The sequence below is a fragment of the Nerophis lumbriciformis genome, linkage group LG13, assembly GCF_033978685.3.
Source record: "Nerophis lumbriciformis linkage group LG13, RoL_Nlum_v2.1, whole genome shotgun sequence".
NCBI classification, from domain to species: Eukaryota; Metazoa; Chordata; class Actinopteri; order Syngnathiformes; family Syngnathidae; genus Nerophis; species Nerophis lumbriciformis.
The window spans coordinates 18,612,615-18,639,487 of NC_084560.2; the positions used below are offsets into that span (position 1 = coordinate 18,612,615).

At 41.5% G+C, this 26,873-nt stretch overlaps 1 protein-coding gene across 3 annotated transcripts in view; it reads right to left on the minus strand.

Annotated features, from left to right (window-relative positions):
* LOC133613779 (dedicator of cytokinesis protein 9) overlaps positions 1 to 26,873 on the minus strand; it is a 307,269-nt gene that overhangs the window by 79,260 nt on the left and 201,136 nt on the right. For all 3 annotated transcript variants that reach the window (XM_061971560.2, XM_061971559.2, XM_061971558.2), the window contains exons 14-31: positions 25,809 to 25,891; positions 19,417 to 19,539; positions 19,186 to 19,265; positions 18,913 to 19,100; positions 18,716 to 18,781; positions 18,556 to 18,648; positions 18,348 to 18,471; positions 16,444 to 16,562; positions 10,285 to 10,371; positions 10,100 to 10,189; positions 7,113 to 7,228; positions 6,965 to 7,034; positions 6,761 to 6,886; positions 6,599 to 6,670; positions 4,071 to 4,217; positions 3,894 to 3,977; positions 2,933 to 3,044; positions 1,711 to 1,889 (exon numbers count right to left, since the gene is read on the minus strand). In XM_061971560.2, coding sequence (XP_061827544.1) covers positions 1,711 to 1,889; positions 2,933 to 3,044; positions 3,894 to 3,977; positions 4,071 to 4,217; positions 6,599 to 6,670; positions 6,761 to 6,886; positions 6,965 to 7,034; positions 7,113 to 7,228; positions 10,100 to 10,189; positions 10,285 to 10,371; positions 16,444 to 16,562; positions 18,348 to 18,471; positions 18,556 to 18,648; positions 18,716 to 18,781; positions 18,913 to 19,100; positions 19,186 to 19,265; positions 19,417 to 19,539; positions 25,809 to 25,891 — 1,959 coding nt within the window. The remainder of the gene's footprint in view (positions 1 to 1,710; positions 1,890 to 2,932; positions 3,045 to 3,893; positions 3,978 to 4,070; positions 4,218 to 6,598; positions 6,671 to 6,760; positions 6,887 to 6,964; positions 7,035 to 7,112; positions 7,229 to 10,099; positions 10,190 to 10,284; positions 10,372 to 16,443; positions 16,563 to 18,347; positions 18,472 to 18,555; positions 18,649 to 18,715; positions 18,782 to 18,912; positions 19,101 to 19,185; positions 19,266 to 19,416; positions 19,540 to 25,808; positions 25,892 to 26,873) is intronic.

Below are 26,873 nucleotides of genomic sequence, written 5' to 3' on the forward strand. Positions count from 1 at the left end.
GTAACTACCGGTAGTAATCTAACGCGTTATTTTTTATATTCAATAACTACATGATGCGTTACTGCGTTATTTTACGTTATTTTTCATGTAGTATCGGCTAGAAACAGAAGATCTGAGTGTGTTTTATTGCAGCGCTGCGGTGGAAAAGAAAAGGCGTGCTTTGTGTGGGTGGGGGCGGGGGGGACTCCCATACCGCAGTTGAGGAGCGCAGGGGAGACGTTCCTCCAGGGCCTATGTACGTCTTCGGGGCTAACAACCTTCACTTTACCCGGCAGTGGGTCTTTACAGCTGATTTTAGCGTCCCTTCACTGGCTCCCTGTGCGTTATCGAATCAATTTTAAACTCCTTTTATTTGTTTTTAAATGTCTAAACAACCTCGCGCCAACCTATCTCTCCGACCTCCTTCAGCCTTACTGCCCCACCCGATCCTTAAGATTAGCCGATCAGCTGCTGTTGACTGTCCCTGACACAAGGCTGAAGCTTAGAGGTGACAGAGCTTTCGCCGTTGCTGCTCCCAAACTCTGGAACGACCTACCTCTGAGTATTAGACAAGCCTCCTCTCTTCCTGTTTTTAAATCTCTCTTAAAAATATACTTTTATTCCATGGCTTTTAACACTGAGTGATATCCATCCTGCAATGGTGCCCCATAATATACATGCTGTGAACCTGTTTTTATGTTTTTATTTATTCTATTTTATTTATTTATTTTTTATCGTGTTCTGTTTGTGTTGTGTTGTGTTTGCTCGGTACTCGTATTATCTTTTAACCTGCCCATTGTACAGCACTTTGGCTACCCCTGTGGTAAATTTTAAATGTGCTTTATAAATAAAGTTGATTGATTGATTGATTGAGTGTGAATGACGAGACCGGCGGTTTGTTGCAACTTTGTGACTTTATTGGACGCAGCCATCCACCAAGCTAGAGCACCTGCACGCACTCACTGTCGCCGCTCGCTCACCTCTCTCGCCCACTCACTCACTGACGTCACTCACCTCACATGCTGTCATATCTTAAAGGGCCACAGACACACACACACACACACACACACACACACACACACACACACACACACACACACACACACACACACACACACACATACGCTACTCTCATTACAACTAACAAGACATCATGGCGAAGCCAGAAGTCGAGTTTCTTAACATGGAGACATTCTCAATACTTTTCTTTTGTCGAGCACAAAGAAAATAACATTTTAGTTAAATGTAAGTTGTGTCTTGGATCAAAGATCCTATCTACTTAAAGTTAAAATTAAAGCGCCATTACGTTGCAGCTATTTAAAATAGTTTTGTCAATTTGATGTGGCCTGAAATAAATAGGTCCTTTGAAACATATCTTTGTCTTTGTGTGTTGTATGTAGACCACATTGCTTTTTGAGTTCAGTGATGCAAATGCATGTCAAGTTGATCAACACATTGTAATATTTTCCAGTGCAATAACAGTACTGAAATGAAGGCTAAAAGGGCATTAATGGGAGCCTTAAAAAAAAGGGGGAAAAAAGAAGTAACTAAATAGTTACTTTTCACAGTAACACATTACTTTTTGGTGTAAGTAACTGAGTTAGTAACTGAGTTACTTTTGAAATAAAGTAACTAGTAAATGTAACTAGTTACTGGTTTTCAGTGACTAACCCAACACTGCATTTTACACTGATGTGAACTGAACAAGCGCAAAAGAAAGATGGCCCTTACTTTGGTGGTGTAGCGGTCATCAAACGTGTGCTTTATCATCAGGTTCTTTAACACCTGGATGGCAATTTGTCGAATCTCCCTGAACTCCTGCAGAGCTGCGCTGACCTCCCGCAGAAGCAGCCCAACCAGGAAGTGGTTTTTGCAGAAGTCATCTGTCAGCGAGTAGTCCAACTGGAGGTCTGAGGGGAAGATGTGGAGGCACATGAGATCAGGACACATGAAACTACCAATACATGCAAATATAATATTCCTCATCCAACCAAAAAAAAAAAAGATTCAAACTTGGAAAGTTCTCACCTTATTAGGTATAACTACGGAATAAGTAATTATTTTTTAGTGGTGTAAAAACCACACTGCTATATACTGATCAGAACTGTTTCTAAAAATTCATTATTTTAATTTTGCTAAACATGATAGCAAAATGCCTCTCGGTATAATCCAGTGCAGTTCTACCCAACCAATTAAAGACATAATATTAAAGGAAAGCATGTTAAAAATCCTGCACCTCACATTGTGCCCGGTAGGGTTCAATCAAATACAATTTAGTTAAGTAAATCTATTTATTTTCCAGCTAAAAACTTTTTAATCAAAATGTGAAAAAGAAGCCCCTTAGTGATTAAAATTGGGGGATTGTCGGTGTTAGAGTGGGCTGCTGTTCTTCATTAGCAGTGATTATTGTGGACAAACAGGCAAAAATCATACAAATTAACAAGTAACCCATTCACTGCCATCCAATTAGAAAGTTCTACTAGCTCTTTAATACTGCATTTGCATGCAAGGTTTTCAATAATATCCTTAATAGTTTGAAATGAACTGTGCAAATTAGAAAGACAAATATGCAGGTGCAACATTTATAAAACATAGGATTTTTATCACAAAAATAAATTACAAATGAAGCTTTAGTATTTTTAATTGACTTGGTCTGGAATTGATTTTTTTGGCTGCATTCACTTTAATTAAACATCAGAAGATTGAATTTAGATTTTTTTTTTTTAATTCTTGCAAGGTTGATCTGTTTTAAGTATCCTAACATGCAAGCAGCAAACCTTTCACCTACCTACTGGAGTATCGTATGACTCCACTGTATCATAAGGAGATAATAAAGATACATGACAAAAGAAATTAGGAAAAAACAGGAAGGTAAAAGTCAGAAAATTGCATCAAAAAAACAAAAATATTGGCTGTACAAGACTTAATACGTAAGGACATTCAACCCACTCACCCTGAAATCTTAGTATCCGCCCCTTTCCAAAAGGCATTGGCAGGTTTAAAGGGACATAGTGCTCGTGGTTGCACACGACACGCAGGAACTCAAACTTGAACTCGAACAGTGTCTGTGTGAAAACAACAGTAAACTAAATAAACAGCTCAAATAATCACAATAATATCATCGAATCAGACGCTACAAACTTCAATGCACTTAAACAAGATTAAACACCAGAGTACATAATTAATGTAGTCATTAGAGATGTCCGATAATATCGGACTGCCGATATTATCGGCCGATAAATGCTTTAAAATGTAATATCGGAAATTATCGGTGTCGGTTTCAAAAAGTAAAATTTATGACGTTTTAAAACGCCGCTGTGTACACGGACGTAGGGAGAAGTGCAGAGCGCCAATAAACCTTAAAAGCAATGCCTTTGCGTGCCGGCCCAATCACATAATATCTACGGCTTTTCACACACACAAGTGAATGCAAGGCATACTTGGTCAGCAGCCATACAGGTCACACTGAGGGTGGCCGTATAAACAACTTTAACACTGTTACAAATATGCGCCACACTGTGAACCAGCACCAAACAAGAATGACAAACACATTTCGGGAGAACATCCGCACCGTAATACAACATAAACACAACAGAACAAATACCCAGAACCCCTTGCAGCGCTAACTCTTCCGGGACGCTACAATATATACCCCCCGCTACTCCCTACCCCCCCCACCTCAACGGTAGCTCGTGATCGACGTAATGAGCACCCCTGGTTTAATGCATCCAGCGGGGCACCACAACAAAATTAGGCATAATAATGTGTTCATTCCACGACTGTATATATCGGTATCGGTTGATATCGGAATCGGTAATTAAGAGTTGGACAATATCGGAATATCGGCAAAAAAGCCATTATCGGACATCTCTAGTAGTAATTATACATGTTCTTACATAACAGGTAAATTCTACCTTTGGGTCTCCAGGCATGAAACAGTTCATGTAGTTGTTGATCTGTTTGAACACAAAACCTCTGTCCATCAAGGTGAAGCAGCGCTGCAGAGTGACAAAGAGTGATGATGTCAATATTTATGAAAAACATATAATTACCGGTAGGTGGTTTGATCCATGTTAAAATTCTATGCCAACCTTGATGAAAACTGCCAGGCTGTGGTTGGCGTTCCTGGCTGCATCGAGGTTGTCTTTGTATTTCTGAGTGATGTGCGGCATCATCATGTTGACCACGGTCTCCACCGTGTGATGAAAGGATGCTGAGAAACGCTGATTCCGGGATTGCTGATGGGTACAACCACGCATGAAGACTTTAGACATGATAAAACGTCTAATGTGTTTATCAGTGTTTGTCAGCTCCAGTTCCTTGTCCCGATACTTTTGTCCATATGCTGTAGTACATACTAAAAGTGTATTTGTATCAGTGACGTGCGGTGAGGTTCATGGCTGGTGAGGCACTGACTTCATCACAGTCAGATTTACAAACTTAAACTTTCCACGTGCAAGATTGAATCTATTTAAAAAAGTGTAACCGAGGGTTTATAAATGTCGCCTATACTGTATGAAACTACAAAATAACAAACACGGAGGCTCCAGTTTACACGAGGACCACTTTATTTACCTTCTTTCAAAAACCTTCGTTCCACTCCAACGTGTCATCACTTCCGCTCTTAGCGCCTTCAAAATAAGAGCTCAAGGCATATACTGTATAACAGCGCATAACAGGAACTTAACATCACAAAGAGGAAAGCCCATAAAAATAGGTTACAAAAGTTTTTTAATAAGAAGCCAAAAAGTGCAAAAACAATAATGTTCGTGTTGGAGGAGTTGTGAATTAGGTACAACCTAATGTGTGGCCCTGCAGTCATTCACAACTCCTCCAAAGTGCACTTGTTATTAGTGAGAATATACTTATTTCAAAGGGGAACATTATCACAATTTCAGAATTGTTAAAACCATTAAAAATCAGTTCCCAGTGGCTTATATTTTTCAAAGTTTTTTTCAAAATTTTACCCATCACGCAATATCCCTAAAAAAGCTTCAAAGTGCCTGATTTTAACCACCCGTCCATTTTCCTGTGACGTCACATAGTGAAGCCAACACAAACAAACGGAAAAACGGAAAGAACAGCAAGCTATAGCGACATTAGCTCGGATTCAGACTCGGATTTCAGAGGCTTAAGCGATTCAACAGATTACGAATGTATTGAAACGGATGGTTGTAGTGTGGAGGCAGGTAGCGAAAACGAAATTGAAGAAGAGACTGAAGCTATTGAGCCATATCGGTATCATGTAGTATCATAAAAACTGCAACAGATTCCCGTGTTTGCAATAACGTTATAACGTTAGCAGTGAGTTTACAGCCTCACTGATTTAACTACACAGCAAATAAAAGTCACGTTACTTAGCCAATAAACGTTATCTTACATTCAAAACTTACCGTTCTTTGTGCAACTTCAAATGCCGGACGAAGTTGGAAGTTGTTGCCTCTCCATCAGTAATTTTCGAACCGCATGTGTTGCATACTGCAAACCGTTTTGTGTTGACCACCTCGTAATTTTTATACCCAAACGAAATTATTTTAGGTATCATTTTTTGTTCACTGGCGTGTGGTTTGGACATGTCTTCTTCGTTGGTTGTCCTGCAATTTGATTGGATGAATGCTGTGTGATGAAAACAAAGTAGATCTAATTTGATTGGCTGTTGTACTGACAGCACACCAGCTGACACACGCAACGCTGATAGACAAGTACACAATGAAAAATACGGAGCGCTCCCGAATAACTTTTTCATCTTTGGGTTTTGGGGAAAGTAGCAAGTCATGTCAATTCAAAAGGCTCAAGTCCAAGTGAAGTCACAAGTCATTGATGTTAAAGTCTAAGTCGAGTTGCAAGTCTTTTTACATTTTGTCAAGTCGAGTCTAAAGTCATCAAATTCATGACTCGAGTCTGACTCGAGTCCAAGTCATGTGACTCGAGTCCACACCTCTGGCATGATGTCTCCAAGGTACGGAAAACAGTCGAAAAAACGGAAAATAACAGAGCTAATTTGACTTGGTGTTTGAGAAAATGGCGGATTGCTTCCCGATGGGACGTCACGTTGTGACGCCATCGCTCCGAGAGCGAATATTAGAAAGACGTTAAATTCGCCAAAATTCACCCATTTAGAGTTCGGAAATCGGTTAAAAAATATATATGATCTTTTTTCTGCAACATCAAGGTATATATTGACGCTTACATAGGTCTGGTGATAATGTTCCCCTTTAAGGTATTTTTGGGTTCATTGAGGTTAGCTAATTTTACTTGTTTTGGAAAGTCTTGACAAGCCAAATGTTCTTGTTCTATTGGCAGATAATTTTTCTTAGTTCAAATAAAAAACATTTTTTCTTGATTTGAACACTGACTTTTTGCAGTGTGGTCTGAGGTTTACACATACGGGTGTCAGTCAAAGACAAACACAAAGATGTGGTTGGTTTATGGGCTAGGAATAATGGCAGCAAATTAAACAGTACATCCGGTAAGTGTTTGAGAGTTTGACTGTGGTGCTGCGGCAATCCACAAGACTTGGCATGTGGCAAACTAACAGCCGAGGGGTAGGAGCTGTCATACAGCAGACGCAGGCAGACGCCTCTGAGTCAACTACGACTCAACCTCATGGCAAACTTACCTTCACTTTACAGCTTTCAATCAAGTACTGAGCCATGGACTTGACTAAGGCTTCAAAGAAATACCAGGAGTACTGGATAGAGGAAAGACAAACAAGAACAATGGAGGCTTAATTACACGGTACTGTCACACAAATCTCCTTTTAAAAGCAGCACTATATCACCTTGAGAAGCTTGTTGCATGTAAGGAAGTCTGTGGAAGGCTTCAGGATGGCGGTCATTGCTTTAGCGAGCTCTTCGTGCACCTTTCCGGGGCTGGAAGCTGTGTGTGGCTCGGTCTTGAAAACAAACTGGAAGAAAAATGCTGAGAATGAAAAGGAAGCCTCCAACATAAGCAGGAGAGGAATGTGGAATAAATAATACTCAACCTTGACGTATGATCTCAGGTAGTGCTCCAGTCCCTCCTCATGGCATTGGGCTACGATGTGGATCATGACTCTACAAGATCGATTAAAAAAAAAAAAAGGATCTAAGCGGAGGTCTGTTATGCATATGGTGTCTGCTGAAGATACGTGCCTGGTGACGTTGACCGCCACATCTTCCTGGCTAGCACTGGTCAGAACCCTGAATAGCTGATTTAGGGTGGTGGGCAGGAACTTGATCATTACATGACTCTCCATGGCGTGCAGACTCTAATGTAACAGTAGAAAACAGTATGTAAGGGGAGTATAATTACTGCCAGCATCCATCCATTACATATACTGCTGATCCTCTGGTGGCGTCAGGGTGGATTGGGGGGTTGACACGGACCAGCAATTTAGGGTCTCGGCACAGTCAGCTGGTATGTTTTGAGTCAGCTATACCAGTGTTTTTCAACCTTTTCTGAGCCAAGGCACATTGTTGTCATTGAAAAAATCTCAAAGCACACCACCAGCAGAAAACATTTAAAAATGAAACTCAGCAGCCGATATTGACAGTAAAAAGTTGTTCTCGCGATTGTTGGATATGAATTCAAACCATAACCAAGCATGCATCACTATAACTCTTGTCTCAAAGTAGGTGTACTGTCACTACCTGTCACATGACTTATTTGGAGTTTTTTGGTGTTTTTCTGTGTGTAGTGTTTAAAGGCCTACTGAAACCCACTACTACCAACCACGCAGTCTGATAGTTTGTATATCAATGATGAAATCTTAACATTGCAACACATGCCAATACGGCCGGGTTAGCTTACTAAAGTGCAATTTTAAATTTCGCGCGAAATATCCTGCTGAAAACGTCTCGGTATGATGACGCCTGCGCGTGACGTCACGGATTGTAGAGGACATTTTGGGACAGCATGGTGGCCAGCTATTAAGTCGTCTGTTTTTCATCGCAAAATTCCACAGTATTCTGGACATCTGTGTTGGTGAATCTTTTGCAATTTGTTCAATGAACAATGGAGACAGCAAAGAAGAAAGCTGTAGGTGGGAAGCGGTGTATCGCGGCAGGTGTTGTGCCAGATAACGCACCCCCGCCGTAGAATGCACCCCTTGACTGGTGTGCCGGATAACACAGCCGGTGTTTCATTGTTTACATTCCCGGAAGATGACAGTCAAGCTTTACCATTGGCCTGTGGAGAACTGGGACAACAGAGACTCTTACCAGGAGGATTTTGAGTTGGGTGCGCAGACGCGGTACCGTGAGTACGCATGCAGCTGCGGCTTCCAAACATTTGATCGCTTGCCCGTACGTGCGTGCCGCTATGTGCATGTCACGTACGTAACTTTGGGGACTTTGGGGAAATATATGTGCTGTATGAACTTTGGGGAGGTGAACGGTACTTTGGGCTGTGGGATTGAGTGTGTTGTGCAGGTGTTTGAGTTGTATTGGCGGGTTATATGGACGGGAGGGGGGAGGTGTTTGTTATGCGGGATTAATTTGTGGCATATTAAATATAAGCCTGGTTGTGTTGTGGCGAGTATATATATGTCTTGTGTTTATTTACTGTTTTAGTCATTCCCAGCTGAATATCAGGTCCCACCCGCCTCTCACAGCATCTTCCCTATTTGAATCGCTCCCACTGCCCTCTAGTCCTTCACTCTCACTTTCCTCATCCACGAATCTGTCATCCTCGCTCAAATTAATGGGGAACTCTTCGCTTTCTCGGTCCGAATCGCTCTCGCTGCTGGTGGCCATGATTGTAAACAATGTGCAGATGTGAGGAGCTCCACAACCTGTGACGTCACGCTACTCGTCTGCTACTTCCGGTACAGGTAAGGCTTTTTTATCAGCGACCAAAAGTTGTGAACTTTATCGTCGATGTTCTCTACTAAATCCTTTCAGCAAAAATATGGCAATATCGCGAAATGATCAAGTATGACACATAGAATGGACCTACTATCCCCGTTTAAATAAGAAAATCGCATTTCAGTAGGCCTTTAAGTTCTTGTCTTGCGCTCCTATTTTGTTGTTGATTATCATGTCCTGACATGTACGGATGTACTTTGTGGACGCCGTCTGCCGCTCCACAAGTCTTTGCTGTCGTCCAGCATTCTGTTTTTGTTTACTTTGCAGCCATTTCAGTTTTAGTGTGAAGTGAAGTGAATTACATTTATATAGCGCTTTTTCTCAAGTGACTCAAAGCGCTTTACATAGTGAAACCCAATATCTAAGTTACATTTTTAAACCAGTGTGGGTGGCACTGGGAGCAGGTGGGTAAAGTGTCTTGCCCAAGGACACAACGGCAGTAACAAGGATGGCGGAAGCGGGGATCGACCCTGCAACCCTCAAGTTGCTGGCACTGCCGCTCTACCAACTGAGCTATACCGCCCCAAGCGTTTTGCATAGCCATCCCTAAGCTCCAATGCCTTTTCTTAGCGGCACTCGCCTTTTGTTTATTTTTGGTTTAAGCACTAGATACCTTTTTTACCTGCACCCTGCCTCCCGCTGTCGTCTGCATATTGTGATCACGACAAACCATGTTCCCGACATCTACAAAGCAATTAGCTACCTACTGATATTGAAGAATATTACATGGTTACTCTGTCGATCTCCAGACAGCACCGACACTCAACAACGGCACATTTGCGGATTATAATTACTGGTTTGCAAAAAAAATATTTTTAACCCAATTAGGTGAAATTACATAATCTCCCACGGCACACCAGACAATATCTCACGGTACACTAGTGTGCCGCGGCACAGTGGTTGAACAACACTGAGCTATGCATAGCATGATTACAAATGCCCAAATATCCCGTTGCTTGACATGGTAATACAGCAACATCGAATGATACCAATACAAGGGCGGTACCACAAATGTTTCTTTTACAAAGATAACAATGCTTAATTTGGGCAGTCCTTTAACCATATGCTTATTACTGTGGTTTTACACACGGTCAGCAGTTGATACAACACTGTCGATGAAAATTCCAGACATACGTCATCTAGTTGAGGCACAACTCCACCCCTGCTTATACAGAATGTAATAGCACTGTCATCAAAACAAGTCTGCCAACTATTGCCTGGCATTTACTTTGTTGTGTTGAAAAATGATCACACTATAATCAATGAATACACACCTTTAAGTATTTGACCAGTTCACCTCCTGATTCCTGAGGTGATGATGCTATGCTCTGACAGTGATGAAAGAAGTTGTGCAAATGCTGATCCTGAAACACAAAGACGGCTCGGCAATTTGTTATGAGGTTTTTTTTCTACAGATATAATATGGCTTTAATGTAGTCTTTAGTGAAATGAAACTAACCTGAGTGTAAATGGTGGACACGAGATGAGTGGACACCTTAAGCAAAGGCTTGCCTCCATCTACCCATTTGACCTCAGGGCCGGAATGCTGTAAGTAAGAGAAAAACAAAGTTAATTTATAAACACTTTACAACTGACATGGTAATACAGCAAAATCGAATGATACCAATCAAAATATTTCTTTTGCAAAGATAACAATCCTTAGTTTGGGCAGTCCTTTAACCATATGCTTATTACTGTGGTTTTACACAGAGCAACATTGCTTTTATAAAGCGAATATTGCTTTAATTCACCATGTTCATTAGTACAACATTATAAAGGCAGCAGCTCTTCTATTAGAACTAGAGATGGTCAATATCGGCTCTCTTATCGAGATCCAATATGCAGATACCATCCAGCGCATCATTTCCGATACCAATATCTATGCCTGGGCCGATATTCGATATGTCAATTAATCGAACATTAAATGAAAATGGACTCCATAATTTGTCGGCCTCGCTAATCGCCATGTACATGCGTGTTTACTGGCAAAGGGAGTGAAACCTCTTGTCATTCTTTAAGTGTGTTGTGCAGAGATTCGGGGTCGTTTTGGTTGTCCGATAATGGCTTTTTGCCGATATCCGATATTGTCCAACTCTTTAATTACCGATACCGATTTCAACCGATACCGATATCAACCGATATATACAGTCGTGGAATTAACACATTATTATGCCTAATTTGGACAAACAGGTATGGTGAAGATAAGGTACTGTTAAAAAAAATTCATAAAATAAAATAAGATAAATAAATTAAAAACATTTTCTTGAATAAAAAAGAACGTAAAACAATATAAAAACAGTTACATAGAAACTAGTAATTAATGAAAATGAGTAAAATTAACTGTTAAAGGTTAGTACTATTAGTGGACCAGCAGCACGCACAATCATGTGTGCTTACGGACTGTATCCCTTGCAGACTGTATTGATATATATTGATATATAATGTAGGAACCAGAATATTAATAACAGAAAGAAACAACCCTTTTGTGTGAATGAGTGTAAATGGGGGAGGAAGATTTTTTGGGTTGGTGCACTAATTGTAAGTGTATCTTGTGTTTTTTATGTTGATTTAAAAAAAAAAAAAGCTACCGATAATAAAAAAAACGATACCGATAATTTCAGATATTACATTTTAACGCATTTATCGACATCTCTAGTTGTGTGCATTTGGGGGATTCCCACCCGCTCCTGAACAGAGACAGAACCTATTTTAACAGTCTCCACCTAACTCAGGGGTCGGCAACCCACGGCTCCGGAGCCGCATGCGGCTCTTTGATCACTCTGATGCGGCTCAGCTGCATACTTGCCGGCCCCCCCCGATTTTCCCGGGAGACTTCCGGATTTCAGTGCCTCTCGCAGAAAACTCCCGGGATTAATATTCTCAGATTTTCACTCCTTACAATAACAATAAGGGCGTGCCATGATAGTTCAGCATTTAGCGCCCTCTACGATATGAACAGCGTGCCAGCCCAGCCTCTTGTTGTAAGCATCTTCTGCTTGCACACGCAAGTGACAGCAAGGCATACTTGGTCAACAGCCACACAGGTTACACTGACGGTGGCCATATAAAACAACTTTAACACTCTTACTAATAATGCGCCACACTTTGAACCAAAACCAAACAAGAATGACAAACACATTTTGGGAGAACATCTGCACCGTAACACAACATAAACACAACAGAACAAATACCCAGAATCCCATGCAGCCCTGACTCTTCCGGGCTACATTATACACCCCTGCTACCACCAAACCCCGCCCCCAACTCAACCCTGCTCCCTCACACATCAACCTCCCCCCCCCCGTGCGTCGGTTGAGGTGGGCGGGGTTTGGTAGCGGGGGTGTATAATGTAGCCCGGAAGAGTTAGGGCTACATGGGATTCTGGGTATTTGTTCTGTTGTGTTTATGTTGTGTTACAGTGCAGATGTTCTCCCGAAATGTGTTTGTCATTCTTGTTTGGTGTGGGTTCACAGTGTGGCGTATTATTAGTAAGAGTTAAAGTTTTTTATACCGCCACCGTCAGTGTAACCTGTGTGGTTGTTGACCAAGTATGTCTTGCTGTCACTTACGTGAGCAGGCAGAAGCCCATACAACGTGTGGCTGGGCCGGCACGCTGGTTGTAGTGGGCGCTAAATGCTGTACCATCACGGCGCGTTCGAGAGAATAGTTGCCCTGAAATTCGTAGTCTGCCGGAAAATTCGGGAGGGTTGACAAGTATGACGCTGTCAAGCGCCATTCATATAAAACCCGCGGGCCGCACTAACATTCAATTTTCAAATTAAGGTGTGGGCCGCGTGTCTGAGACCCTTGGTTTCGCCGACGATACCACAGTGGTCGGGCTCATCTCCAGGGGTGACGAGGCTGCCTACAGAGAGGAGGTCCTGAAGCTGACGGCCTGGTCTTCGGAGAACAACCTCGCTCTCAACACCAGCAAGACCAGAGAGATCATCGTCGACTTCAGGAGGAGCAGCACCGACCCTGCCCCCCTCTACATCAACGGCGAGCGTGTAGAGAGGGTCCACACCTTCAGGTACCTTGGAATCCACATCTCTAATGACTTCTCCTGGACAGCCAACACCACATCAATCATCAAGAAGGCTCAGCAGCGGCTACACTTCCTTAGAGTCCTCGGGAAGTACAACCTGAAGCCTGACCTGCTGCTGACCTTCTACCGCTCGTCCATCGAGAGCCTGCTGACCTACTGTATTACGGTATGGTACGGCAGCTGCACTGCAGCAGACAGGGAGAGGCTGCAAAGAGTGGTCAAGACGGCTCAGAAGATCATCGGCCGCCCTCTCCCCTCTCTGACGGACATCTACACCTCCCGCTGCCTCAACAGAGCCAGTGCCATCATCAAGGACAGCACCCACCCTGGCTCTGATCTGTTCCACCTGCTGCCCTCTGGGAAGCGCTACAGGTGCATTAAAACCAAAACAAACAGGCTAAAGAACAGCTTCTTCCCCAGGGCCATAACCATCCTGAACGGACTGCCCCATTGTCCCTCATAACTGCCTTCTCTTCGGTGCAATAACCCATTCCATCAACCACCCTGTTTTTGTTTTGTTTTTTTTCATGTATATATTCATTTCACACCATATTCATTGCACTTCTACATTTTTAATATTTTTATATATTTGCACATTGTTTTTTTAGCATGCACACATCGCACTGTATGGAATGGCCTCAATCTCGTTACCTTGCGTAATGACAATAAAGCTGATTCTGATTCTGATTTATACATAACACAAAGCAAAAAAAAAAACTTTGTATGCAGTGTTATTTAATTTTAAATTTCGAAAGATTTTTGTGGCTCCCATTGTTTTCTTTAATTTGTGAAACTGGTCAAAATGGCTCTTTGACTGGTAAAGGTTGCCGACCCCTGACCTAACTTAATACATCTCGTGGAGGTTTTTGTGGTTTATCCGTTATACAGTAGTGCTCAATACTGGGGTAGAGCGGAATATACGTTCGGTCAGGAAAAAACACAAGAGGCTATATCATACCTACAAGCCTGTTTCGCAGGTTTCCCTGCGAATTCCCTGACGAGCAGGGAAACCTGCAAAACAGGCTTGTAGGGATAATATAGCATCTTGTGTTTTTTCCTGACCTAACGTATAACTTAATACATATGTTTTGGCTCTGCCCATCCCTGTGCAGTTATTGGACAGAAATTCTTAATACTTTGCCTTTGGTAATTGGCAAAGGGATTGAACCGAATCCTTTACGTGGGCTATTTGGGGTAGCCCCTGTCATCTGCTCTCAGCAAATCCAAAAATAATCTAGTGGCATTCACTACTTTGTTAGGGAGAAGACCAATGTGCTTAACTAGAAGGCTGCAGCGCTTCCTTACCACACCTGGTGGCCTTGTGGTTAGAGTGTCCGCCCTGAGATCGGTAGGTCGTGAGTTCAAACCCCTGGCCGAGTCATACCCAAGACTATAAAATTGGGACCCATGACCTCCCTGCTTGGCACTCAGCATCAAGGGTTGGAATTGGGGGTTAAATCGCCAATCACCAGTGCGGCCCCGCTGCTCCCCTCACCTCCCAGGGGGTGGAACAAGGGGATGGGTCAAATGCAGAGGATAATCTCACCCCACCTAGTGTGTGTGTGTGTGACTATCAGTGGTACTTTAACTTTAACTTAAAATTGGAGAAAGTTAGGCTGACATCAATTGGTTGTTCTGTAAAAATTCAAGAAGTATGCGGTGCTTTCTTAGAATATATGTAAAGGAGACTGATCTCCAGTTTGACCCCGGTTGAGACATAATTGAATTGTGGATGATTGATGAGCCTTTTGTTTTCTTTTGTTTATTGCTGCACCATGTTGGGGCCATTCGGAAGTACAGTTTTCTGTGGCTTTACATCAATATTTGCCTGTACCTGAGTTATAAATATATATCAGAACATTTGATTTGTATTGTGTGTATTTCTGTTAGTTGTGTATCAAAAAAATTCAGTAAACAAATGTTAAAAAAAAAAAAATACCTGAAAAATTATTCCTAGTGTCCTTGTTTCAACTGTCTTTGTTTCTGTGCCATCAACAACAATGTAAGGCTCACCTTCGGCACGCAGGTCAAAGGACCTAGACTATATAACTACATACAGTACAGGCCAAAAGTTTGGACACACCTTCTCATTCAATGCGTTGTAATTTTTTTAATGACTATTTACAATGTAGATTGTCACATCAAAACTCGGAATGAACACATGTGGAGTTACGTACTTAACAAAAAAAGGTGAAATAACTGAAAACATGCTTTATATTCTACTTTCTTCAAAATAGCCACCCTTTGCTCTGATTACTGCTTTGCACACTCTTGGCATTCTCTCGATGGGCTTCAAGAGGTAGTCCCCTGAAATGGTTTTCACTTCACAGGTGTCATAGTTTTGATGCCTTCAGTGATAATCTACAATGTAAATAGTCATGGAAATAAAGAAAACGCATTGAAATGAGAAGGTGTGTCCAAACGTTCGGCCTGTACTGTACGTCTGGATTGAATGTATTGGTAGAAGCACAGCGCATTTTGATCAGGTCTTCACTCGCGCTCCGGTAAAGTTAACATGAACACAGATATCGAGCAGTATCCATTAATCCATTCATTAGGGCAAAATCCAGGCAATACCTTATACCAGTGTTTTTCAACCTTATTTGAGCCAAGGCACATTTTTTTCATAAAAAAAATACGGAGGCACACCACCAGCAGAAAAGGTTAAAAAAATTAAACTCCACCAGGTTGTCGTGCCTTATTTTGAGTTTGTTGTTGTTTCCTGTGTATTGCTTTAGTTCCTGTCTTGCGCTGTTATTTTGGTGACCCTTCCTGTTTTGTTGGTGTTCTCCTGTAGCAGCTTCACGCCTTCCTTTGAGCGCTATTGCCCGCCCCTGCTTTGTTTTCGCAATCAAGACTATCTAAGTTGTGCGTAAGCTATCCTTCTTTGTGGGGACATTGTTGATTGTCATGTCATGTACGGGATGTGCTTTGTGGACGCCGTATTTGCTCCACACGCTGTAAGTTTTTGCTGTCGTCCAGCATTCTGTTTTTGTTGACTTTGTAGCTAGTTCAGTTTTACTTTTGCTTTACATAGCCATCCCTATGCTTCAGTGCCTTTTCCTAGCGGGACTTGCCTATTGTTGATTTTTGGTTTAAGCGATACATACCTTTTTACCTGCACGCTGTCTCCCGCTGTGCTCTGCCTATTGGGATCACGACAAACCATCCTCGACGCGTTCCGACTTCTACAAAGCAATGAACTACCTGCTGCCACCTACTGATATGGAGTATTACATGGTTACCCTGCCAAGCTCTACACAGCACAGGCACTAGACAACGGCACATTATTATGACTATTGATTTGCAAAAAATATTTTTTTGGACCAATTAGGTGAAGTTGCATAATTTCCCACGGCACACCAGGCAATATATCACGGCACACCAGCGTGCCGCGGCACAGTGGTTGAAAATCACTGCCTTATACGATATGATTATCAGCAGAAAAAATATTCCGATATGATCTGACATTTAATGCCAATATCAGATGGTCAATATTATTGGACATCCCTCAATAGATCCTTCTTACTTTGTGGTAAGTGGAAGCAAAAGAGGTGCTCTCTTAGTGGTTACCTTGCTGGAACCTTCCTGGCAGCTGAGATATCCAGCAGGCAGGTTGGCCGCCACGGGGATGTGACACTCGCTCATGACCACACGGCCGTCTTTCAGCAGTGGAAGCCAGGCGTAACCCACTGAGAGGACACGGGAAGGACATGGAATGTAAGGAATTCAGCAATTTTACTGCGGGGACATTATGGAGAGTAGGGATGTCCCGATCCAGGTTTTTGCACTTCCGATCCGATACCGATATTGTTTTTGCACTTCCGATCCGATACTGATACTGACCGATACCGATACTGACCGATAATGGCCTATCCGAACATGTATTAAAGTTTAAAGTTATTTAGCCTACTTAGTTGTCAGAATCATGTTGAAAAGGGTTTTAGTACTCTTGATAACAACTAGCCAGCTGAATTAGGTGAGTTTGAATAATACACAATGGTTGGTAACAAGAAACTGACCTGTTTATTCAAGGAAAAACACAAAATAGACAAAATTATACATGACAAACAGAAATGGCATCATTGAAACAAGGGCTGGGCGATATGGCCTTTTTTTAATATTGCGATATTTTAAGGCCATATTGCGATACACGATATATATCTCGATATTTTGCCTTAGCCTTGAATGAACACTTGATGCATATAATCACAGCAGTATGATGATTCTATGTGTTGTGATTGATTGATTGAGAATTTTATTAGTAGGTTGCACAGTGAAGTACATATTCCGTACAATTGACCACTAAATGATAACACGCCAATAAGTTTTTCAACTTGTTTAAGTCGGGTTCCACTTAAATTGATTCATGATACAGATATATACTATCAGATATATACTATCATCATAATACAGTCATCACACAAGATAATCACATTGAATTATTTACATTATTTATAATCCAGGGTGTGGAGGGGGGCGCCGGATGTAAGTGTCAAAAAGACAGCCAAAAGAGTTTGATATGAGAATAAATTTAAAGTTAAAATACAGGGTAGAAATGCACCCATTTGCAGGAAATGTAGTCTTGATTTTCAAAATGTTCTTTCAAGGCTTGCATGTCTACATTAAAACATTCTTCTTCATACTGCATTAATATATGCTACTTTTAAACTTTCATGCAGAGAAGGAAATCACAACTAAAAAAAAATCACACATTTTTTCATACGGTGTTGATGTGGAAATTTTTGCCTCGGCATTTTGATGGTGTGGACGTGTGGCACCGAATGGAGATAAGCGTCTCGACAGACGTCACAATATTTGAACAATGATGACGAAAACTGTTTTCTCTGTCGTGTCCGTGTGTCGAAAATTGTTATGCGCTTATTTTTTTATTTGATTTTGTGCGTGGCATATAATTGCTATGCGCAGAGGACGTTTAAACAGTGCGTAATTGCACAAGCGCGCACCTTTGAGAGAACGTTGGTCACACGGCTGCGCTAGCATCACAGCTAACGTTAGCCATGCTGCTACCTCTCTGCTCGGGGAGGACGTATACGTATGTGACGTATGACGTGACAGTATGTGACGTATGACGTGACAGTATGTGACGTATGACGTGACAGTATGTGACGTGTGTAAGAAGGTGCGCTTGCTGTCTGTGAGAGGGAGACGCAGAAAAGAGTGAGAAGAGCCTGTCGTGTAATGCCAGCAGCTAAAAGCAACTGCGTGAGAATCCACAGACCTGTGGATGTGTTGAAGGTGTGCTGGAAAATGCGGAACGGAAATTAGGGAGCAGCAGAAAAGTGGAATGTACTATTTAAATAGATGCGTTGGAAAACATGGAGCAGAGTTTTTTTTTTAACTGGATCTGGATCGGCATTTTCCCATGCCTTGCCGATACGCATTTTTTTGCAAATATCGGCGGCCGATCCGATCCAAATATCGGATCGGGACATCCCTAATGGAGAGTTGTGTACCTTGCATCTCAACCTGCTCTCTCTTTTTGGTGCTGGCCTTGCTGTTGCTCTCACAGCTGACATGGTAGAGAGTGAAGAGCAGGTGGTGTTTCTCATGGAGCTGGGTCGGTAGCTCAATCTTGAACTAAGATGAAAATAAGAAAAACCCACAGCTAAATGTTCTGTCATGGACTGGATTTATACTGTGTTGTATGAAATAGGTGCTGACCTCATCATAGAATTCAGGGTTCTGCTGGTGATGTAATACTGCAGCAAATGCATTTTTTGTAAACAAATGTCCTCCAGGCCGCCCGTAGATGCACTGTTGAATTAAACAACGTCTGGTTAAAGCATGTGGTGGGTGTGGTCGTCCTTTATGGACATTTTACCTTTAGGGGTAAAGCATTTTCATCATCTGAGTCCATGAACTCAATGCAGACAGCTAAGTTTCGAGCCTTTGGTGAGACACAACAATCGTTTCCGTTAGCCACAATGGATAGGAGTGTTTCCCAACAAGAGCTACTTAATGTAGGAAGTGTGTGTTAAAAAGCAATTATGTGGCCTAAAACAAAGACGCTTGGCATACCTTTGCAAAAGACTTCTGTCCATCATATTTCAAATGCTTGGGGTAGACGTAGAGGTGATTGTTGTAGATGGTGAACGGTTGGGAACATTTGGCTATGTATGGCACAAACTCCTCCACCTCAAAGAAGATGCTGCTCTTCTCGCTCACATCCAGCTGCTTCACAGGAATGTAGGATGAGGTAATGCAATCTGTGCACGGAGAGAAAATGACATCAACAATCTGCAAGCAGCAGGAGCCACGTCTGCTGAATTGAGCCAGAAGGGGATCCCTTACTGGTCAAGTCGGGGGCGACGTTGTCAATGGTAACATCGATGTTTCCAAGGATCACAGGAAGCTTTGCCATCTTCTCTGGCCTGGAATTAAATGTCTGGTAAAGATCTGCTGTCATACCCTAAAGAGTGAATCTAAATCCAACACATTGATTGGTGCATTCAATAGCCTGAGCAATGAACACTTTTGTTGATGATAGCAACTGGAAGCTTTTCAAGGGTGACCAATACATACTTTCTGAAGTCAGCCAGCAGTTTGAGCATGTCATCATTGCAGAGTTTGTTGCTATCCTGTCTGTACAGAGGTGAGAAGCGAGCACTTTTGTCCAGCGTCCCTGAAGCATCTTTGAACAACGGCCTGCAACAATGACAACATTGCCAGTGTCAGCGCATACCCGCCAAAAAACATAACTGCTAATATAGGCCAACATAAAATCAAAAAGTTGTTATGCAGTGGTACACTTTTGTACATTACAGTGGTTTTGATTGATTGAAACTTTTTTTATTTGTAGATTGCACAGTACAGTACATATTCCGTACAATTGACCACTAAATGGTAACACCCGAATAAGTTTTTCAACTTGTTTAAGGCGGGGTCCACGTTATTCAATTCATGGTACAAATATACAAACCCCGTTTCCATATGAGTTGGGAAATTGTGTTAGATGTAAATATAAACGGAATACAATGATTTGCAAATCATTTTCAACCCATATTCAATTGAATGCACAACAAAGACAAGATATTTGATGTTCAAACTCATAAACTTTACTTATTTTTTTGCAAATAATAATTAACTTAGAATTTCATGGCTGCAAGACGTGCCAAAGTAGTTGGGAAAGGGCATGTTCACCACTGTGTTACATGGCCTTTCCTTATAACAACACTCAGTAAACTATTGGGAACTGAGAAAACTAATTGTTGAAGCTCTGAAAGTGGAATTCTTTCCCATTCTTGTTTTATGTAGAGCTTCAGTCGTTCAACAGTCCGGGGTCTCCGCTGTCGTATTTTACGCTTCATAATGCGCCACACATTTTCGATGGGAGACAGGTCTGGACTGCAGGTGGGCCAGGAAAGTACCCGCACTCTTTTTTTACGAAGCCACGCTGTTGTAACACGTGCTGTATGTGGCTTGGCATTGTCTTGCTGAAATAAGCAGGGGCGTCCATGAAAAAGACGGCGCTTAGATGGCAGCATATATTGTTCCAAAACCTGTACGTACCTTTCAGCATTAATGGTGCCTTCACAGATGTGTAAGTTACCCATGCCTTGGGCACTAATGCACCCCCATACCATCACAGATGCTGGCTTTTCAACTTTGCGTCGATAACAGTCTGGATAGTTCGCTTCCCCTTTGGTCCGGATGACACGATGTCGAATATTTCCAAAAACAATTTGAAATATGGACTTGTCAGACCACAGAACACTTTTCCACTTTGCATGAGTCCATCTTAGATGATCTTGGGCCCGGAGAAGCCGGCGGCGTTTCTGGATGTTGTTGATAAATGGCTTTGGCTTTGCATAGTAGAGATTTAACTTGCACTTACAGATGTAGCGACAAACTGTATTTAGTGACAGTGGTTTTCTGAAGTGATCCTGAGCCCATGTGGTGATATCCTTTAGAGATTGATGTCGGTTTTTGATACAGTGCCGTCTGAGGGATCGAAGGTCACGGTCATTCAATGTTGGTTTCCGGCCATGCCGCTTACGTGCAGTGATTTCTCCAGATTCTCTGAACCTTTTGATGATATTATGGACCGTAGATGTTGAAATCCCTAAATTTCTTGCAATTGCAAGAGAAACGTTGTTCTTAAACTGTTTGAATATTTGCTCACGCAGTTGTGGACAAAGGGGTGTACCTCGCCCCATCCTTTCTTGTGAAAGACTGAGCATTGTTTGGGAAGCTGTTTTTATACCCAATCATGGCACGCACCTGTTCCCAATTAGCCTGCACACCTGTGGGATGTTCCAAATAAGTGTTTGATGAGCATTCCTCAACTTTATCAGTATTTATTGCCACCTTTCCCAACTTCTTTGTCACGTGTTGCTGGCATCAAATTCTAAAGTTAATGATTATTTGCAACAAAAAAAATGTTTATCAGTTTGAACATCAAATATGTTGTCTTTGTAGCATATTCAACTGAATATGGGTTGAAAATGATTTGCAAATCATTGTATTCTGTTTATATTTACATCTAACACAATTTCCCAACTCATATGGAAACGGGGTTTGTATACTATCAGCATAATACAGTCATCACACAAGTTAATCATCAGAGTATATACATTGAATTATTTACATTATTTACAATCCGGGGGGTGGGGCGGGACGTGGGGGGTTAGGTTGGGTTGCTATCAGCATACTTCAGTCATCAACAATTATATCATCTGAGAAATGAACATTGTAACAGTGTAGGTGTCAGAATAATTGTATGAAAGTTATCACAAAACTTTTTTTTCCCGGCGAGCGGACAAAAGCTGTCTTTGATCTTACCAAGCAAAAGGCTTGTAAAACTCCACTGTGTACGATGGGAGGAGACAGGAGGGGTTCAATTTCTTTGACCTATTGTGATGCACAGGAAGATCTTGTCTCGACCCGAGATCTACAAAGCGGAGAGGAAGCAGGACCTGACGCAAGCTCCAGGCATCTTTTCTTTGAACTGTTTTGTGACCAAGGGCGACGGCTGTTTACGATCCCCCCTCCCTTTAAAAACAGCTGTTGCCATGTAATCAGGGGAAGTCCAAATAAAAGAGGAGGCGTGCAACCTTTCGTCAGAGCGTGGGACAACACTGTACAAGGGTACAGGTCTACGCGTTTCTCCTCATTGAGCCAAATTGAATCCTGTCTCTGTTTAATTCCTTGCTTCTTGTCTGTTTAATAGATGTCATCGGTGTTTGAACCTGACAGTAGGTCTCACTTCGTAGGATATGTACAGCGAGCGGTGAACATAGTGAGCTCAGAAAGCATAAGAACAAGTATATACATTTGATTATTTACAATCCGGGGGGTGGGATGTGGTGGGGGGAGAGGGTTAGACTAGGATTGTAGCTGCCTGGAGGTGTTCTTTTAGTGCAGTTTTGAAGGAGGATAGAGATGCAATTTCTTTTACTCCTGTTGGGAGTGCATTCCATATTGATGTGGCATAGAAGGAGAATGAGTTAAGACCTTTGTTAGATCGGAATCTGGGTTTGACGTGGTTTGTGGAGCTCCCCCTGGTGCTGTGGTTATGGCGGTTATTTAGGTTCTGGAAGTAGTTTGACATGTACTTCGGTATCAGGGAGGTGTATCGAATTTTATAGACTAGGCTCAGTGCATGTTGTTTTACTCTTTTGTTGTGGTACACTTTTGTACATACTTCGTATGAGTCTGACAGAAAAGTCTGCCGTTTTTGTATGTATTGTAAGGTTCAAAATTGCGTGCATGGAATGGAGTGCCCAAACAAAGAATCCCACGGGTTGGCGACTCAGCCTCTCTGAAGAATGGATAGGTTATTTTAGAGTTGGGAGACTAAAGACAGATGTCAGCCAAGGAATCCTGTAATCATCCTTATTTGTGTGGAGTGGTTTAGTTAACTGTGTTCATGTAACACTCACAGAGAGTTGCATGCCTTCTTGTCTGCCTCCTTTCTTCATGCCGGTTCAGGATCTACGAGCACTGTGCTCTCTGCACTGTCAATGCGCTGTTTAGGTGATCAGGACTGCATGATTCTGAGTGTTGGCCAAATAGGCTTCTAGACCGTCTGGGTGCTTTTTTTTATTGAGTTGAGTTAGGAAAGTTTGATCAAGAAGGTAAGAATTGCTATTAAATCCAAGGAAGAACGTGAAGCAAAGTATGAAAGTAGATCTGTTACAATAGGATTGCAATGCAAAGGTTTCTAGTTAACACAGTTTGCCGGGGGAAAGGTTTAAGGGCGACACTGCACAGAAAGTGAGCTTTTAAAAGTATTTTGTAACGGACTAGAGTACCACATCGTCCGTGTGGCCCCTCCCTTCCTCCTTCTCCGCCACCATCCCTAACACGAGTGTTCAATAAACTGAGTCATACCAAAGACTATAAAAAATGGGACCCATTACCTCCCTGCTTGGCACTCAAGGCTTGGAATTGGGGGTTAAATCACCAAAAATGATTCCTGAGCGCGGCCACTGCTGCTGCTCACTGCTCCCCTCACCTCCCAGGAGGTGGAACAAGGGGATGGGTCAAACGCAGAGAGTAATTTCACCACACCTAGTGTGTGTGGTACTTTAACTAAATTTTATGTGGGATCTGAGCCGAGGATGTCGTTGTGGCTTGTGCAGCCCTTTGAGACACTCGTGATTAAGGGCTATATAAGTAGGGATGATACTCGAAACCGGTTTTCCCGGTTGTTCGATAAGAAAAGAACCGAGTCCTCGGACTCGAATCCCTTTTTGAGAACCGGTACCCGTTATCGAGACCACTTTAGTAAAGAAAAAGAGTTGGTTCTTTATTCGAATCCCTCGGAACGAATCCCGTCCCGACCAGAAATGGCCCGTGAGACATCACAAGAAATGACGTCACGTAGCTCAGTCATTAGGCGCAGATAGGGAAAGCAGGAAAAAAATGGACCGGAAAAAGCGCTCCAAGGTGTAATAAAGTTCAAAACAAAAGGTATAATCCAATGAATAACTTTACTGAGAGATTTGAGCAGGGTACAAACACATGACCAACACTTTTACGACCAACCGGAAACATAGCAACCAGGCTAGCAACGCACCTCCTTTACGGCAGCTGTCGTAACGTTCTTAAAGCAACCGCAACACATACATATATATATACAACATATCTCCCTTTTTTAACTTTTGTTTTTCTTTCCTTGTAAACAAAACAAAATCACACTGTATATGTGTTGTCTGTCTAATTATAAATAATGCAGACGAGGCGTGTTGGCTGAGTTCTTGATGTTTACTTTCACAGCGTGCTCATAACCTCATTCTTAGCTGCTGGGTAGCGACATGCAACAACACTTTTCGGGGCTACCGCGCATGCTAGTCACTCCCGTTGCATGCTGGGTAGTGTAGTTGTTATATTCCCTAGCTCATAAAATCACATCTTTCCCCCTATAAAGAAATAATGTTAACTCAATAAAGTGTATATCTTTTTTTAGCTTTAACTTTTCATTTTTTAGCATTGTAACCACATTTGCAAACAACTTTTCTCTTCATAGAATTTTCTTTCAATAAAGAATTAAAGTGCAAAAATGTCAAAGCATCATAACAAACAGTTATGTCAAATAGCAGCAGAAGTGCACTTTTTGGAGAGCTGTATTATTTTCAGTTTTGCGCCCAAGGGACTGATTTTATTTAACACTATATTATTATTTATACACCTATAGCAGTGGTTCTCAAATGGGGGTACGTGTACCCCTGGGGGTACTTGAAGGTATGCCAAGGGGTACGTGAGATTTTTTTTTAAATATTCTAAAAATAGCAACAATTCAAAGATCCTTTATAAATATATTTATTGAATAATACTTGAACAAAATATGAATGTAAGTTCATAAACTCAGTGAAGCACAAGCTCAGGTTTGTCACTAAAATGTCTGTCAAAAAGAACTGTGAAAAGAAATGCAACAATGCAATATTCAGTGTTGACAGCTAGATTTTTTGTGGACATGTTCCATAAATATTGATGTTAAAGATTTCTTTTTTTGTGAAGACATTTTTAGAATTAAGTTCATGAATCCAGATGGATCTCTATTACAATCCTCAAAGAGGACACTTTAAGTTGATGATTACTTCTATGTGTAGAAATCTTTATTTATAATTGAATCACTTGTTTATTTTTCAACAAGTTTTTAATTATTTTTATATCTTTTTTTCCAAATAGTTCAAGAAAGACCACAACAAATGAGCAATATTTTGCAATGTTATACAATTTAATAAATCAGAAACTGATGACATAGTGCTGTATTTTACTTCTTTATCTCTTTTTTTCAACCAAAAATGCTTTGCTCTGATTAGGGGGTACTTGAATTTAAAAAAAATTCACAGGGGGTACATCGCTGAAAAAAAGTTGAGAACCACTGACCTATAGTGATCACAGAGACAGGTTGTTTTTGTGTTACGGTATATATTTGTTTTTCTGAAAAATCCCACTTAATATACTTTGGGTAACAACAGTCAATATTTATTTATTTTATTTTATTTTTTTAGGGGGGTAACAGTCAATATTTATTTATTTTTTAGATTTTATTTTTTTCTTATAAAATAAAAGTGAGCTTTTGTTAAACCAAATATTGTGTGTTTTTTTCCATATACAACAACCTATCTGGACTCGATAAGAGAATCGATAAGGAATCGGTTCGATAAGAGGATTCGATAATAGGCTCGAACTCGATAATTTCTTATCAAACATCATCCCTACATATAAGTAAACATTGATTGATTGATTTAACTTTACCTTTAATGTGATTTCACTTTGATGTGAAATGTTTATTTTTTCAAGTTCTTGTTCATCCAAAAGGTATTTGGTGGACTTGAGATCTGGGCTCCGTGGGGGCCAGTCAAGTTCTTCACACCAATCTCATCAGCAGGGTCTTTATCAACTTTCGTTTTAGCATTGCGGCATAGTTGCACGATAAATGTTGTTTAGGAGAGAGACAGATTTACCTTGCTGCCCAGGCGAAAGGCATCCTGTATTGGCCTAGACGATTGCATGCCAGCTTGGCGTTTTTCAGGACCTTCTGTGCCACCTAGTGGAAAACAGGAGAAAATCTTCATTAAAGGGGAACATTATCACCAGACCTATGTAAGCGTCAATATATACCTTGATGTTGCAGAAAAAAGACCATATATTTTTTTAACCGATTTCCGAACTCTAAATGGGTGAATTTTGGCGAACTAAACGCCTTTCTATTATTCGCTCTCGGGAAGCAATTCGCCATTTTCTCACTTTCGTCGGTGTGTTGTCGGAGGGTGTAACAACACGAACAGGGACGGATTCAAGTTGCACCAGTGGCCCAAAGATGAGAAAGTGACAAGAAATTGGACGAAATTTGTTCAAAATACGAGGCTGTGGGGAAAGCCGACGAAATGGTCAGTCGTTTGTTCCGCACACTTTACCGACGAAAGCTATGCTACGACAGAGATGGCAAGAATGTGTGGATATCCTGCGACACTCAAAGCAGATGCTCACATCAACTCCAAAACAGGACAGATCAGCTTTCAGGAAAAGAGAGCGGATGAGGGTATGTCTACAGAATATATTAATTGATGAAAACTTTATTCATTATGCGCGGTTTAACGTACATTATTATACATAAACTGTGTTTACCAATAATTTAGCTTAAATTTAGCCAAATGTATTTCATATGCTATAAACCTAGTACATAGTTGTTAGTTTCCTTTAATGCCAAACAAACACATACCAATCGTTGGTTGGAAGGCGATCGCCGAATTCGTCCTCGCTTTCTCCCGTGTCGCTGGCTGTCGTGTCGTTTTCGTCGGTTTCGCTTGCATACGGTTCAAACCGATATGGCTCAATAGCTTCAGTGTCTTCTTCAATTTCGTTTTCGCTACCTGCCTCCACACTACAACCATCCGTTTCAATACATGCGTAATCTGTTAAATCGCTTAAGCCGCTGAAATCCAAGTCTGAATCCGAGCTAATGTCGCTATAACTTGCTGTTCTATCCGCCATGTTTGTTTGTATTGGCATCACTATGTGACGTCACA